The sequence below is a fragment of the Barbus barbus genome, assembly GCF_936440315.1.
Source record: "Barbus barbus genome assembly, chromosome: 50".
NCBI classification, from domain to species: domain Eukaryota; kingdom Metazoa; phylum Chordata; class Actinopteri; order Cypriniformes; family Cyprinidae; genus Barbus; species Barbus barbus.
The window spans coordinates 6,954,934-6,972,337 of NC_136728.1; the positions used below are offsets into that span (position 1 = coordinate 6,954,934).

At 36.0% G+C, this 17,404-nt stretch overlaps 1 protein-coding gene across 1 annotated transcript; it reads right to left on the reverse strand.

Annotated features, from left to right (window-relative positions):
• ccdc33 (coiled-coil domain containing 33) lies at nucleotides 1–12,307 on the reverse strand (the record flags this gene model as incomplete). The annotated part of the gene is made up of 10 exons (XM_079414426.1): nucleotides 1–144; nucleotides 489–578; nucleotides 663–787; nucleotides 1,044–1,137; nucleotides 1,826–1,957; nucleotides 2,335–2,423; nucleotides 6,922–7,114; nucleotides 11,811–11,874; nucleotides 11,987–12,159; nucleotides 12,263–12,307. The coding sequence occupies 10 exons, from the start codon at nucleotides 12,305–12,307 to the stop codon at nucleotides 1–3; spliced, it is 1,149 nt and encodes a 382-aa protein (XP_079270552.1).
• Between the last annotated feature and the right edge of the window lie 5,097 nt (nucleotides 12,308–17,404).

The following is a 17,404-nucleotide window of genomic DNA, read 5'->3' on the forward strand; positions in this document are numbered from 1 at the left end:
TCAAATGCACACAGCAATCATACTCACCACGGGTAGATCATGAAGAATCATGGTTGATGTTCGAGCGAATCCATGTTCATATTCACTGAGTCTGGTCAACATCTCTTGTTTCTCTTTCCCCCACTGTCTGGAATTTTCTTTCAGCTGCATCAGATGTATACAAAAACATGATTTACTATAATTTATTGTGTTGACTGGAGTACATACATTCTGTGGAGCTACACTGGAACACTACAATAAATTTACTTGAATTTGTTTTAAAAGGGAGCTAGTGTAAATTTGACCTCTGTGTTAAAAAAAGGAAGTGATGAATGTGAATTATTGGAAAAAGAAATTACAAACGAGAAAAATCACTGGTCAGACTTGAACATTGATTACGGACATGAGCACCACTGCTCAATGTGTCTCGAGTGCTTGCATCAACCACTGAACCACAGCCCTGACCCATAATGAAGTGAAATGTCTTCTGTCAGCATTAAAGATCAAACCTGTTGTTCCAGTGTCTGGATTCGACCCTCGGCTCTCGCCAGCTGTGTCAATAACTCCAGCTTCTCACGGTCTGAGAAAGGCTGATGGGTCTGTCATCAGAAGCATTAATAAAATAAAGAGTGTTGTTCATGCAGCATATTGAGAGGTGTAACTAGTGGTGGTCTCAGGTTTACCTGCACAGGCTGCTGAATGATGACAGGTGGCGGTAGATTACGCAGTCTGTGCAGCTCTTCTCTGAGTCGAGAGTTTTCTGCCGCCAGCACAGACTCGATCTCTCTCCTCTTGAGCTCCTCTGCATCTACATACAAACACGCCACATTTACCTGTCAGTCATTTTTTGTGCTTTTGACAATTTGTATTTGATAAATAGAAAGAGAACCAGAAATTATGGAAAGAGAGCGTAAAAATGTAATGTAATGACATGACCCAGGCCAGAATCAAACCCAGATTTCCAGGATGAGCACCACAACCACTAAGTCATGACTCTGAGTAATTAATTAAAGCTGAAATTGGGTTAATATGGTTTCATCAAAAGTAGGTGCGAAGACACAAACCTTTATGTTTAACGACTGCTTTCTTCTTTTCTGAATTCTCCTTAGTTCTTTCCTTCAGTTTTGCATCCAATATTTTCTCCATCTTCTCAATGACCTGCTCAGTAAGTTAAAACAAATAAAACACATTATATTTTAGATACTTACTAGATATGTAAAGGAATAGTTCAAACAACAATTCCTTTAAGTAATCAAGCACACATGCAAGAGTTTTTTCATGAATTACATAAGTGAGTATTTAGTGAAAAATAATAAATTTTTATTAAATGTATTATTATTATTATTATTATACTGAAAGCCAAGAGGACATGGTTTAAACCATTTGAGTTACATGGATTAATTTCATGCTACCTGTATGTTTTTTAAGAGTTTGAATGTTTTGGACCCCATTGACTTTCATTATATGAAGAAAAGCAGCATATATCAAAAGCATATATCTATTTTTTTTTCTTAGTACAGTGTCATTACTAAAACTGAAATACAGAAATAATAAAAGCTAAAAATGACAGAAGCACATAATGAAATTACCAAAAATAAAATTAAAACTGAATATATATAAAGGTGAATTCAAAACTATAATAGGATATAAATAAAAATAAATCAAAAATAACAAATTCAATTACAAAAATTTAATTACATTGGAATGACAGAATTTGATTTTTTTTCCAAACTTGTGAAATTGGCTGCTCTGTTTGGGATGCACAAACAAACAGAGCAGACTATTCATGGCTTGTTTGGTAGTCCAAATAAACAACAACAACATGTTGTACAGAACAGCTAAATACCTTTTCCTGTTGGCGAACTGTATCCTCCAGTGTAGATATTTTACCACTCCGGCCCTGGTATTTCTTTAGCACAGCCTGCTGTTGTTGATGTGCTCTTTGCAGCTGGACAAACTCTTTCTCAATATCGTTCTTCTGCAATAATTCAAGTAAAGAGCTAAAACTCTGTACACAGGCCTAATGAGTTCATGCAGTGGGTTAACTCAAGCAGGGGGTCTATTGAGACTCATGCTTGCCTTTATCTTTCAGCTTTGTATTAAATGCAACAAGCAATGCCAATATGCCATGCGGTCTGGAGACAAATTCAATGATCTGGTCCAATCAATGATCTTGGGAGGAAACCATTAATGCATTTGATACACCATTTCCTTACTGCCAGCAAACATCACAAATGCATGCCAATCAATGGACCCCTTGAGCTTCAAGAAGGAAACACACAGCCTCTGAGCACAGCTGCTGCTGTTAGTAAAAACTTTTAATGATCTGAGGGAAAGTGCCCTTGATGGACCCACCCTGATGAGCTTGTTTTGAAGCTGTTGGATTCTGTCTTTCTGGGTGGCTGCTTTGCTGATTTCACTGGACAGCTTGAACTTCAGAGAGGCTGCAAAAAAGTGCCATAGAAAATGAATGAGCGCTTAATGAACCAGCAACCAATAAAAACACATTTATTATAAATAAAAAATATATTTAAGATCTAAGATATATATATATATATTTGAAACAACACAATAAAAACACAGTTATGAGTATATATATATATACAGTGCCCTCCAAAAGTATTGGAACAGTAAAGACTAAATTGTTCTGTTGGCTGTTGAGTCAATACATTTACAAATATGATTAAAAGATGAATATGAGACAAAACTACAGAATGTCATTTTATTATTGAGTGATTCAACACATAGATGTTTTACCAGCTAAGAAGTTCAGCACTTTTAGAGTTCATCCCTCTATCTGATGTGAGCATAAGTATAGGAACAGTTGCCTCACAGGTCTTTCTAAGTGATCAGCTGTGTCCTGTTGCATTAATTCTTCAGATATTAAAAGCAGGGAATGTGTCGTATCAGTTATATCCATTACTTCTGTATTCTGAATCTTGCATTCGATGATGACAAGGCAAGATTAGAGTTAGTAAAAAAGCACAAAGGTGAGCCAGAAGAGATTTGGAACTGTGTTTATGGACCAATGAGACAAAGATGAACCTTTATCTAAGTGACGGGAAAGCACAAATGTGGAGAAAAAAAGTGAGCTGCAAATGATCCCAAGCATACAGCCTCATCTGTAAAGCATGGTGGAGGTGGTGTCATGGCATGGGCATGCATGGCTGTCTCTGGAACAGGCCCTCTCAACTTTACTGATCACTTAATGTATGATGTCAGTAGCAGAATGAATTTGGAAGGGTACAAAACCATCTTGCCTACCAATATTCAAGAAAATGCCACCAGATTCATTGGGAAGTGCTTCATATTGCATCAGGACAATGACCCAAAACACCCTGCCAGTTCAGTCAAGGAATTTATAAGGGCAAAGAAATGGAAAGTCTTAGATTGCCCAAGTCAATCTCCAGATTTAAATCTGATTGAACATGAATTTCACCAGCTGAAGAGGAGAGTAAAGGCAGAAACTCCCCAAAACAGGCAACAAATGGGATTGGCTGCATTAAAGGCTGGGAAAAGTATTTCAAAGAATGAGACCAAGAGTCTGGTGATGTCTATGGGTCACAGACTCACTGCTGTGATTGTGCGCAAGGGATCTGCAACTAAATAATAGCTTTTAATCTTTTATATCTGCCTTATGTTCAACTGTCCCAATACTTATGCTCACATCAATGAGTGGGATGAACTCTAAAAGTGCTGTTCTTTTTATTTGGTAAAACATGTATGTGTTGAAACGGCTAATAATAAAATGTGACATTCTGTAGTTTTGTCTCATATTCATCTTTTAATCATATTTGCAAATGTCTTGACTCCACAGACAACAGAGCATTTTTGTCTTTACTGTTCCAATACTTATGGAGGGGACTGTATATATATATATATATATATATATATATATAAAATCTATTAATATTAACATTAATTCAATTTATATTCATTGTTATATTCTAATATATTATTATATTAAAATGTACTTATTGAAATATATTAATACAAAAGTTAATATAAAAGATGAATGACGAATTCTGAGCTCAGCTTAGTCAAAATCTGTTTTAAAAGCTTTCTGAAGACTGCAAAAACACCAACCAATAGTGTGACCATGACACTGTGGAGCTATTTTTGGAGAAAACATTTCCGACATTATCTAAACCCCTGAAAGCCAAGCAGTGCATTCGCTATAGAGAGAAAATTAAGGCCTGCATTTGCTTTGAAGGCCTCAAAGGTCTTTGACATGTCCTTTAAGCGGATCCTTGTGTTTGTGTGTGTGTGTGTGTGTGAGGGACGCAAACTGTCCTTCAGCAGATAAGGCAGTAAGTGCTTATCAGATTCCCTTAGCTAAATGAGAAGTCTTATCAATCCTCAGCACGGCTCAGTGAGGACATGACACCTGTGAAAATCACTCTCACAACTTTTGACATCTGAAATGTGATACTCCAATAGTTACTTCCCAAAGTGAGCAAAACTCTTGTCTGGTGGCCTTTAATTATTTCTGCATGTACAAATGTACATCCATAATATCAGTATGAGAAACAGTGGTGTTCCAAGCGAGCTAACTACTGCTTATATGTACTTTTACTTAGTAATCTTTGGCATGTATTTTGTTAGCTTGTAATACCAACATGAATAATACACAAAATCATGTGCTAGAAACCATTCAGAGTACCTTATTGAACACATCAGTGGTGTTTGCTAAGCTATTTCTATTTCTATTACTATTAAGAACTAATCAGAGTGTAACTTGTGCTAAGGAAACTAATGATACTTCAAATCATGTGGAAAAACCCACTCAGAACAACTTAGCTGAATTTACTAAGTAAACTTTTGCTAATAAAAACAGCTAAAATCAGCCTAAGTTGGCTGGCTGGTCTCCCAGCCAAGGGAGTGGCCAAAAACCCCTCTAAAACCAGCCTGCTGACCAGCTATGGCTGGCCTAGACCAGGCTGGATGACCAGCTAAAACCAGCCAACCATCTTAGGCTGTTTTTTTCCAGCAGGGAATACTTTTGCTAATATTAAGGTAGTGTAGTTTGCTAGCTTGTCCTCCGGAGGTCGCATTCGAAGGCTGCTACAGATAACTCACAATTCTTTGCGTCGCCGTAAACAGCCGTCGTTAATTAGAAAAATGGCGGCTCATAAATTTGAGTGGTATGGGTAGGTTTTCGCGGGAAATTCGAGCTTGGCACTACATCATTACGTCACGTCTGTAAACATAAAGAAGTTGTCCCGGCTAGTAGCTATAGCCTTTTCTCACAGCAGCTAGAATAATTAAATGTATCATTTTGATGGCGGATTGTGATCCAGAAAGGTTTATGTGTTTATGAAACACATGTGAATGAAATGAAATTATATTCCAGTTTTAAATATGCTTCTGATTACAGATAGCTTGGGATTACACAAGATTTGTATTTGAAAGAAAACCAGTTCCAAGGGAGCATAGTTTATTTTATGGGTTAAAAGAATTTCTTAATATGAAATTCAAACGGTATGACAATTAGATTAGACTGTACAGAAATTGAAATCTACATGCTAATACATATTATAGTCACGCAATGCTGATGTTGTTAACATTAATAATTTAAGAATAAAGTATAACAATAATAATAATTTGCCCGGTTTAAAGTGATATGAGCTAGCTTTAGATTAAATCACCATTGGCAGCGCGATTTATGGTAATGCTTTTTTCCTCAGTTGGTCAGAACAAACGTGGCAGACTTGTTACTTACTTGTTCAGATGGCAATATATGGTGAAAACTCTTATTTGGATCATATATTCCAAGACATACGCTAGAATCTGTGATTGCAAAGTACAGTAAACAACCTGTGCGGTGACTGACAGCTACACATTCACCTCAAAACATTAGATTCATCCGCGCTGGAGCCGTGCCGACTCACAACCCACGCATGCAAGATAATTCCGCAAGTAACTGCAATTCCAGGTTTCAAACAGAGATGGCGACAAAGAGGCAAAACTTACGGACTCAGCTTTAATATCCTCCTTCTTTTTTCTCTAACAGATGTCTGTTGTACGTACGCTGCAGCTCCTCAAACATTGAACAAAATAAAACAAGTCAAAACTTTTTTTTTCAAAATTACTTCCCAAATTTAGAAATATTTTCCTTCATTTTAGTAGTGTGAGAGTGCAACGATGTGTTGGCATGGCAACGTGATACTTCCTGTATCCTTTTCCGCCCGTCCTACGAAGGCCGTCTCGTTTAATTCTAAATTGAGAACGCTCCGTATACGCAGCCAACAGAGGATTCGACCTCCGGAGGGCACAGCCTTCTAAATGAGACACAGCTATTATCATTAATCTTCAGAGCGTAATTTGTTTGTTTGTGCTACATGATACCTAAAATCATGCACTAAAAACCTCTAACCCTATCTATTGCTAATACTTACCATTAGGCCTTAGTACTGATCTTCAGAGCATCATTTGTTAGTTGTGTTGCAGACATGAATGATCCCTCAAATTATTAGCTAAAAATCATAGCACCTTAGCAGTGTTTCCTAGACAAGCTTACTATTGCTAATACTTACCGGTGAGTAGCCTACTCAGGGTGTTTTCTAGTTTGTCATACATGAATAATACTGCAAACCTTAGCAGTGTTTGCTAAGCAAACTATTATTAATACTTATTTTTAAATATTAATATTCAGAGTAGGTTTTTTTTAGTTTGTGCTAGGAACTTGCTAGCATTGTGGCAGCAAGTTTTGAAAATGTAAAAATCTAATAGATTATGTCAGAATGATAATATTATGATAGAAATCTGGGATGATTATGCAAAGAAAAAATTGACTGGTTGCCAGCTAGTTAATATCGGTGGTGGTAAACGTTTACTAAATGGGCTGAAGAAATGGCAGCATTACCTGTAATCAGCTAAGGTTAACAATGCCTTGACTAATCTTTATATGCTTAAATGAGATTAGAGTGGGAGGAATTATACCGATCCGGTCAGCCATCTCGTTCTTGGTCATGACGTCAGTGTCGGTGTCATCCAGCAGGCTGCGGCCCAGGTCCTGATGTAGAGACAGATCCCTCAGCTGACTGTTCTCAGACTCCAGCGCGCTCACCTGAGAGCGCAGCGCCAGGATGTCATCCGCCATCTTATGCATTGCCGCACGGTAGTTTTCCAGCTCCTGCAGGAGAAATACAAATGGATTTGTACAGACAATGTGACCTGCAAAGATGGATTTCAATTACTTTCCATTTATGAGTTTCCAATAAGTAGGCTATAGCTATACAAACCTAGCCCTAGAAAATATGATGGTTTCAGATGGAGATAGCATGGTACTTTTTTTTCGGTTTTGTACCGAATACATTGTACTATCTTGCAATTTGGTGTTTATCTTAACATTGATTTTTATAAAGATTAGAACAACGGTTTTTGTAATCATTATTAATTCATACTGACAAGGTTTGAAAGCATTTATACTCAAGATTCATTAATGGAGGGCCACAAGTGGGGCTAAGGGTCTGCAAAAAAAAAAGAAGGTAAAAATAATAATAATAAATAAATAAATAAAATAAAATATATATGGATTTCAAAAGTTATTTTTAATATTTTTAATAATTTAATAAGATTAACTGTATTCTTTTAACAAATAAATGTAAGAAAAAGGACATATTTTCCTTAATATTTTAACAGTTTAGTACAATGTCAGTTTAAATGCCAGTTATGTAATTTTGGAAACATTTATTTAATTCTGGACTGTAAATATAATATCCTTCTTGCACAAGAATATGAGAGTGTAAGCTGGTCTCCCAGCTAAAGAAGTTGTCAAACCCCCTCTAAACCTACAAGCAAAACCAGCAATGACTAGTCTGGAAGCTAAAACCAGCTAACCAGTTTAGGTTGGTTTTAGCAGTCTTTTTTTTTTTTTTAGCAGACCCCCAGCACCACTTGTGTCTCTCTCCAGCAGGGGGAGTATAATGGATTTGTATAGGCCTACATGAAATATAGCTGCTTTTGTATCTTGGTAAGGGTGTACACAAGGAGATCATCACATTTAAGGGTCATTGGCATCAACAAGTTTAAAGATCCATCCTGTATTCGTCTGACCATTAATAGACCTTAATCAAGCTTGGTTATGGTTAGGGTTAAGGTTAAGGTCCATGCAAAGAGTGACAGTTGTAGTTTGCTGCCACAAGGTGGAATCAAAGTCACATGTTGTGTTCAGTCGGGATGAGGGCTTCACCGCGACAAAACAGGCTCAACATCAGTCTGTGTGTATGCGACATTTGTCTGAGCTTGACTATCTAATTAACATTAATTTTAATGCTTTGCGTAAACCATTTAATCATTTTAAAAGCCATGACAAATGAACTGTTACTTTTAAAGTGTGGTTGGGTTGAAACAGCCACTGTCACACATTCAGTCAGTCAGAAAAGGGTACAAAATAATCAGTCCTCGGGCTGTAGTTTCTGGCAGATACTGAAACCTCAGTGAGAACTGGGTACACAGAGGATATATACAGGGATTACGATGAAATCCACCAAGTGAAAATTAACCATGGTTTTGCTACACTAACTATTGTTTAACCATGGTATTTGTTGTAAAACTGTGGTTATACAAATGGTAATCAATATCCCCAAAAACCATACTACACTTTTAATAAAACCATGGTTAATTTTCATAAGGGAAATCTTAAAAATATTTTTAAAAACTGTACTTGCATATAGAAAACCACTTAAGTGTACTTTAAGAGACACACTTTCGTGACACACTTAAGTATGCTTGTTAACACAAAAAGTGCACTTTGTAAATGTCAAAGTAAAAATTTTACTTATCTTTTATGATCTTTTATTGTGCTTTAAATAAGTAAACTTATTTTGATTGGTTTACTAACATACTAAAGAACATTTAGTATAATTGTAAATGTTATTTTAAATTATAATTTTAAGTGTTATTATAAATACATGACATGCACATTTGAATAGAAATTATATGAAAGTATAATTTTGTTTACTATAAATGTTTGTCAGTGCATTCGGCAGTACACCATAACAATATTTCTAAGACAATAAAGTAAATATGTCCTACTTAAGTATGTCAAAAAGCAGTCAAGTTTAACTATTTGCATTTAATATAAATTTAAACTCTAATAAATATCATGCAATTAAGTGTCTGAAATGATTAGATTCATTTCCCACTTAAGTATATTCTTTAAGTATATTCTTTCCATAATAAGTACTCTTTAAGTATGCTTACACTAAGTATTTTTTTTTCACAAGGGTACTTACACAATTAGGCTGAATGAGTCATTCTGGCACGTTTAAATTTGTCGACATATCTTTATTTTGAATAGTTCATTCTATAGCACTGAATAGTAGCATTGAGACATTAGCATAGTACTAAACAGACAGCAGACCAGGGGCATTGTGGGATGTACCACACTTCCAGGCCTCCTTTTGTGCCATTGTGTTAGTCGCATGTCGCACGTCATGTAACATGCCACGAGACGGCTGCTTTTCGCTCAGGGTCACTGTGTGCAGTAAGGGGGTCCGTCAGAGAGTCACATGGGGGGTCGGGTGTGCACAAACGGGAGGGGCAGGGAGAGGGACCGATTGGGTGATTCCAATCTGGGCCAGTGTGCTTGTGGCTCCCTGGGGTCGTCTGAAAGAAATTGAGCGCTTAATTGAAAGGGCACACATGCAAGGTGAGAATGATGATCGGTGATGAGATGGGGCCCGAGGAGGGGACGAGACGGAGGGAATCATTTCAACCCAATGAAAGAGGGAATGGAGAGAGAGATCGGTCCCCGCAGACCATCCATAGACTGTACTGTTGCTCCTAACAATCACAGTATAAAAGCACATATGGCCGGCCTCTCTCTCTTTGTTTCTCTGCGGGATGATTCCCAATGATTCAGTCATGATGAGAAAAGAGAAGCCAATACAGTCTTTCCATTTCAACAGACCTTCATACAGTAGAATGAACACTGCAGACATATAAAGGTCGCCTTGAGATGGTCCTCAGGGACTTTATTTGAATTTCTGTGGTGTGAATATTCATAAAGTATAACAACAGAATAAAGTATACTTTGTTTTATGTGTACGCTGGGATATGTCATAAATATCATCATCAGCACAGTACATTTTTCTAACCGCGCATACTCTTTATGCTTAGCTCGCTTATGCATCTTGCACTAATTAAATCATCCACAAGGTGGCAACACATCAAAAAAGCAGTGAAAGAGATGGAACAATAATAACAAACTACTAGTCTCACATTGCCAGACCTTCTGACTGACTGCTGAAGGTCTGGAATCCATGGCAGCTTTCATTGGCCAAGGCCCGCCCATGAGGCCGTTTGACTGACATGCTAAACAACCAATCACAGTTCATTTCGTTCAGCGTCATGTTTAGGGGCACTGAAATGTCACCAAAATAACAGACCGGTGTGTGAAACTCTCGGACGTATTTTAAAGATTCTATGCCGCAAACTTTAAATATTTCACATACTTTTGAAAATACAGAATTTAGTTGATCCTGATAAGAGCTCGTCGTCACAGTTGTAAACACGATGGCTTTCTTCTTTAACGAGGGGGTTTGGCGTCACGGCATCTTTGTTTCCAGGTGGAACTTTGAAGAAGGTGACACACGTGTCTCCTGGAAATCCTGTATAATTCAACCAATACGACGACGACTTCGAAACTCCTGAAGTGTTTCCACTTTTGTGAGCCATATGCATCAGACGTTTAGCCAACGGTCCATGGGCGTGACGTCTGAGGCTGAGACTAACAAACTACTGGAGATACAACAATAGACGCCCGCTTTGAGAACGACTGTGAGAATCAGTTGAGAGATTCTTTTTTAGAATTTTTAGAAGACATTTTTAATGCTCATAATTTCTGAAGCGAAGTAACGCAAACACTGAGCGAGAATTAAACTTCCTAGTAAGCACATGTCGAGCACTTGTGTTTGTGCACATTATTGAATGGAGTGTACTTTGAAGGGCTATGCATTTAGCTTTCACGTCAAAAATGAAGGATAATTTGGTTAATGTCAAAAATGACAATTTTCTTAAAATTTCTCACCCTCTGGACATCAAAGATGTAGATGAGTTTGTTTCTTCACAGAAACAGATTTGGAGAAATTTAACAGTACATCACTTGTTCACCAATGGATCCTCTGCAGTGAATGGGTGCCGTCAGAATGAGAGTCAAACAGCTGATGAAAACATCACAATAATTTAATTAAGTAATTCAGACCACTCCAGTCCATCAGTTAACAACTTGTGAAACCAAAATCTGCATGTCTGTAACCAGAAAATCTATTATAAAGACGCTTTTAACTTCAAACCGTTGCTTCTGGCCGAAATACAAGTCCTCTTCGTCTCATCTAAGTCAGGAGAGAAATCTGCAAAGCACTGTTTACAAGTGAAACCAGTCCAAAACTGTCCTAAACAAATATGTTCGTAGATTTTGATTTGATTTGATGGACTTTTTCACTGGAGGAGCGTTATTTTAGATTGTGGACTTTTGGCCAGAAGTGATTATTTGAAGCTAAAAAATGCCTTAATTATGAATTTCTTTCTTACAAACACACAGCATTTCACTTAACAAGACATTTATTGATAGACTGGAGTGGTGTGGATTACTTGTGGATTATTGTGGTTTTTATCAGCTGTTTGGACTCTCATTCTGACGGCACCCATTCACTGCAGAGGATTCACTAGTGGGCAAGTGATGTAATGATACATTTCTCTAAATCTGCTCTGATTAAGAAACAAACTCACCTAAATCGTAGATGGCCTGAGAGTGAGTACATTTTCAGTAAATTTAAATTTTTAGGTGAACTATTCCTTTAAGAAAGTACAGTTTTGCTACTCACTTTAGTTTGATGTTCAGTGACTTCACCTGCATGAGGGTCATCTTCAAAATCAGGCATTGGTGGACTGAAAAGGAAGTATTTACAGCAAAAAAAAATCAAAATAAAGCAATTATAGGTCCAAACCAAAGCCAAAAACTGTTGATAACTGTAGTAAACATGAAGAGATACTCATTTACCTCTTGAGTGGTGAATGAACATCAAACGTTCGGTTGAGCTGAGACTTAGACTTTTTCTGTGGCACAGATTCTGTCCTTGTCTGAGTTTTAGGCTTTTTGAGGAGGTGAAGATACTCTGGCAGGATCTTTGAGAGGGCGTCATGGGACGGCAAATCATACGAATCCCTTTCCATCTGAGAGACAAACAAACAGCATGTTTAACAGCAGATCCTTAGAAAAAGCAGTAGCACAACAGTATATCAGGCCATTTCAACAATATGTTGGTATACAGGTTACCTGTGCGCTCGCAGGTTCATTCTGTGGTTTCTCTGAGTTCTGCATGAGTCTGGACGGTTCACAGCTCTTGATAGGAATATTAAACAGCTAAATGAATGGCTGGATGACAGCTCTGACTATGTTAGCAACCTGGCCTTGGGTTTCCACAACACAAATCCTGCCTGGCAACTTTATAGTTGCTAAATAGAAAGCATTTATGCAGATACAGGAGTCAGTATAAAGTCAAACACCACTTCTATTGCATTCAAATTTCAAATGTTTGAATTTTAATTTGCTTTCTAGCTGTTTTGTGCTAAAAGAGCACCATCCTGTTTCCTGAAAGGCCGTGATAGATCGATACTGCAGATGCACAGGCTCTGGTCTGGTCTGAGATTGATGAGCAGCGAGTGCTAATGGTTTATACTCATGCTGTGAGCAGCTTGTTTCTTATTCTGCGAGTGGCTGTCAGCTCAGCACGACACCTGTATGCCTCTAAATACAATGTGTTCCTCTCCCCACGCCAAAGGTTACTGCGTATTAATATTCAGTAAGCAGCGGCATGAATCATTAGACAATCATCTGACACCACTGAACTCTGAATATTGTTTTGCTTTAAAGGACATAATGGAAATAAGGGTTTTCTGAAACTAGGCCACAAAAGCAGGTTAATCAGGATATGATGCCAGCACAAAAGGAAAGAGGAAATTAATAAAAAATAAATATCTTATTATCAACATTGAAAACACTTGTGCTGCTCAAATATATATATATATATATATATATATATATATATATATATATATATATATAATCTAAAATGTATTTCAGTTGAAATTAACATTTTAAATTATTAACTTATAAAATTGATTTTATATGAAGATAGAAATGAAAAATGTTGTATATATTATATATATATATATATATATATATATATATATATATATATATATATATATATATATATATATATATATATATATATATATAATTAAAAATTCAATAAATGCTGACATTAAATATAATACAATCAAGGGTTTTACCTTAAGGCTATGTGAGTGTGTAAGTGTGTGTGTGTCTGTCAATCATGTCCAAATGAGTGTGTTTATCAGCGCTAGAGACACATCACTCTCATGAGACAAAAAGCAATACTGCGGCAAACAGCCACGCTGAGACAATATGCAATTAGTTTACAACCAAAACGGCTTTGTTTTGGGGAAAGAAAAGCATAATTTTTGAGGCAATAATTGCTATTGTTTAGGTTTTTCATATTTTTAAATGACTTCCATTTTTTTGTTAATTAATTAAATCAAAATGATTGGTCTCTCTAACTCGTATTGCTATGGCAACATAGCAGGCCAAAGCCCATCAAGAGCGCTGTGGAGAATTTCTCAAACACTCGACCGCGTGAAATCTGCTGCCAGTCAGATGAAGAAAACAATAATAGACCAAATGCAACAAAACTAATCCAAAGATAAGCCTTATTCTATTCATAGGCAATGTGCTTTATTTCTTTTTAATTCATAAAAATAATGACATGTCAATTTGTGGAATCTGAGCAAGTATTTGGGTGCATTTTAGACCTCAGACATTCCTCTAAGGCTTAAAATATTAAACATCATAAGCAAGATCTAGTAAAGCAAATATTACTCCTCTAAAGCGACTGCTTTAATTCCTAATGAATTATTCACCCTGTCCTTGCAGCTATGTGCTCTGAAAGAGATGAAGAGACTGCATCCAGCGGTTCAGAAAGCCTTCATTTCACATTCAGACCAGCAGAACAGCAGATCTGACCCGTTTCCATCAGTTCGGGGTGGATCGGGACGAAGATGTGAGAGAGACTGACAGACGGGTGAGAGGCCTGTGACTCCAGATTGGCCGGTGATTGCGGTGAGCCGAACGCTCGGCGCTGTCTTTTTTTTTTTATCCCGGCATCAGTATTCAGCACACAACCTACTAAACACAGCAATTGGGGCTTCAGAAGACTGACAGGACTGAGTCTGCCACCACACGGAGCTCAATTACCCTCAGAACGAGGCGACGTCTCCAGAGTCTTCTTCACCGACACGCTTTCTCTGTCTCCTTCACTTCATCTGTGTCCTTTCCCGCATGCATTTTAGCTCACTTTTTCCTGTTTTTAAAGTATATGACATTCTTTGAATTAATAATTGAATAGCTTTTAAAACATGTATAATGAGAACGTAACAGTACAAAAAGCTAAAAGCTATTTGGAAAAATAACGTTGGAAATGTTTGGAAAAATTATGTTGTTTCCAAACAGGTTTCCCTGTCTGTCATTGGTTGAACAAACTTATAGTCCCGCCTAAAACTCATGTTCATTGGTCGAGCCAGAAAATGTCATACTAGACCTTTTAAGATTTTAAAATGTTTATTTGATTTGAATTTGAATAACTGTGGTCAGTGTTTCTCATCCTAATTTAGCTTGACATGACTATTTTGCTCAGATTTAAACAAGCTTTTGATGCTGTGCCTTTAAGAGTTACATATGGAAATAACTTCTACTATGATTGGCTAACGTCTTCAAGTAAACAAGTATCCCTAAGTCTGTTGAATATGCAAATGCACATTCAAAATCCTGTAAAGTAATATAAGGCCCTATGAAATCAGTCCCCCAAAGTTTCCCTTATGTTTACTTTTTCCTAGATTCTGTTTCTTTTATTCATTTTTTTTTTCATTTTATACATTAATTTTAATTTTTTTTGGATTAAATTGAATTATTATGTAAAAAGTATGGTTTATTTAAAAGCAGAAAGGATGTGTAATCAGCTGAATTCATCAAACTTTAACAATGTAATAATATATTAAAGTTTTTAAAATAATAGTTCTGAATGAAATATATTTTATTTATTTATTTATTTTCAGAAATTCTGTGTTGTCTCTTCTGGATTCTGTTGTCTATTCTGCTATTAAATCTAATAAAATGTATTATTATTTTTATTGTACAATACAAGAGTATATATTTCTGTCATAATTTCTTCAAGTTAAACCAAACTTTTATTTTGATGGGTAGTTGTGAAGAGTGTATCAGTGTGTATCTGAGGATAGTTTTCTCAAATAAAACCGTGAAATGGTGAAGTGACTCTCAGAGCAGGTCTGGAGATGAAGTTCAGGTGTTTATGTTTATGACTGGATTTCGCGATTCTGTCCACATTTTCCGTTTCACAGAAATCACAGGGCCCTCTAAATAACATAAACTTCTACAAATGAATCAGTTGAATTAGGTTTCATTCACCATTCATTCACTCTCTTTCAGTCTGGACTGGAAGACCTTTTGTATTTTAAAACGGCCAGCAATTTTTCTCTCTCACACTCTTCCTGTCGACTCTCGCCCTCCTAGTGACAGACGGCTGGATGTGTTAATGGAGGTAAGGGTGATGGTGTGTGTGTGTGTGACACAAAGATGAGTGTGTGTGAAGAGAAATGAAAGGATGGATTTATACACCTGCTGTTTTTGAGTTTCTTAAAGGAACAGTATAAAAAAATCCATCTGATTATATCCAACTGGAGTCATATGATAGCTGTGTGAGGAACACGCTGAAATTTCATTGTTCCACCACACAAAACTTGACGCACATACACTATCATTACATTCAAGGCAACAACAAATAGAAACAACAAATTTACACATTTATTTGCCTGCATAAATAAAAGTCCCATCAATGTCCATGCGAGCACACGGAAATGAGACTCTGAGAAAAAGCAATCTGTTCCAAAGTGTCTCATTCATATTAATGTTCAATATAAAGAATCACACCCCCTGCCAGGCGATTCAGATGAGGGTCTGAAACAGCCAAACACCAGCATGTGTTTTTCTTCTCTCTCTCTCTCTCTCTGTGTGTGTACAGTCTGAAAGCCAGATGAATTTTTAATGCATCGGTCAGATCCACATCCTCTTCCTTCAACAGGAAGCAGAGATCAACTTCTTTCATTTATACTGCTTGTAAAGTTCATCTCCTCTTAGAAAATATAAAATGTGTGTATATATGTAATTGATATATTATGGATTAAGATGATGTGGATATAATATCTAAATATGTAAAAATATATAATTATATCCTTATATATTACATATATTATATATTCCACTAACATGTATTATTTTTATTACAATATATAAAATATAACTACAGTACATTATATAACTAATTTAGTTAATTATGTCTTAATTTTATACACACACACACACGTAAATATTTCTTAAATATATAATATAACACATGCATGTGTATATATCATGTATATATGTTAAAATAACAATTTTATTATAATATATAAAATATAACTACATTTAAATTATAAACTATAAATTATGCATTAAGATGCTATGATGTAATATATAAAACATAAACATTTTTAAGGTAAAACTATATTAATGTACTTCAAATAAAATATATAATATATATAACCATATTACATAAGTATTATTATATTATATTCCAATAACATATATTTTAATATATAAAATGTATATGCAATTTAAATATAACAGTATATAAATGCCTTTTTATTAAAATATATAATATATTTAACTGTATTACATAAGTATATTTATTATGTTATATTATATTTTTATACTAGCGTTTGACAACTAGAATATGTCACTTGGTTTGATACTGTATTCTACAATGAATGTATGCACATGTTGTATACAGTGTATAAATATAAAATAAATTTTAGCTGGGCCAAGACCGGTCTTCAAAAATTTGACATCACAGTGCTGATAATCCTGTTTGTTTGGTGAAATCACGTTTATTAGATGTGATCATGCACATATTAGCTTCAATGACTGATCCTAATTCATATCTAATACTCTAAGACGTTATTATCACTTCTTAAATCCATCTACATTCCATTGTTTGCTCTGGGCTGGACGGGCTGGCCATGATCTTAGTAATGCCTCGTCAGCAAAGAGGATGTGCTTGAGTGAAGTGTGTGTGTGTGTGTGTGTGTGTTTGTCAAGGACAGCAGCTTTTGTTGAAGGACACGTCGACTCCCCTTAAGCGATTCCCACTCAATCAGACGAGCTCAGAAAAACCAAATATGAGATTTAGAGACGGAAAATACCTTGACATAACCAGAGGAAACACAAAACATGCCAATTTGATTTAAATACTAACAGATATAGGACTGTAATACACACATTTGT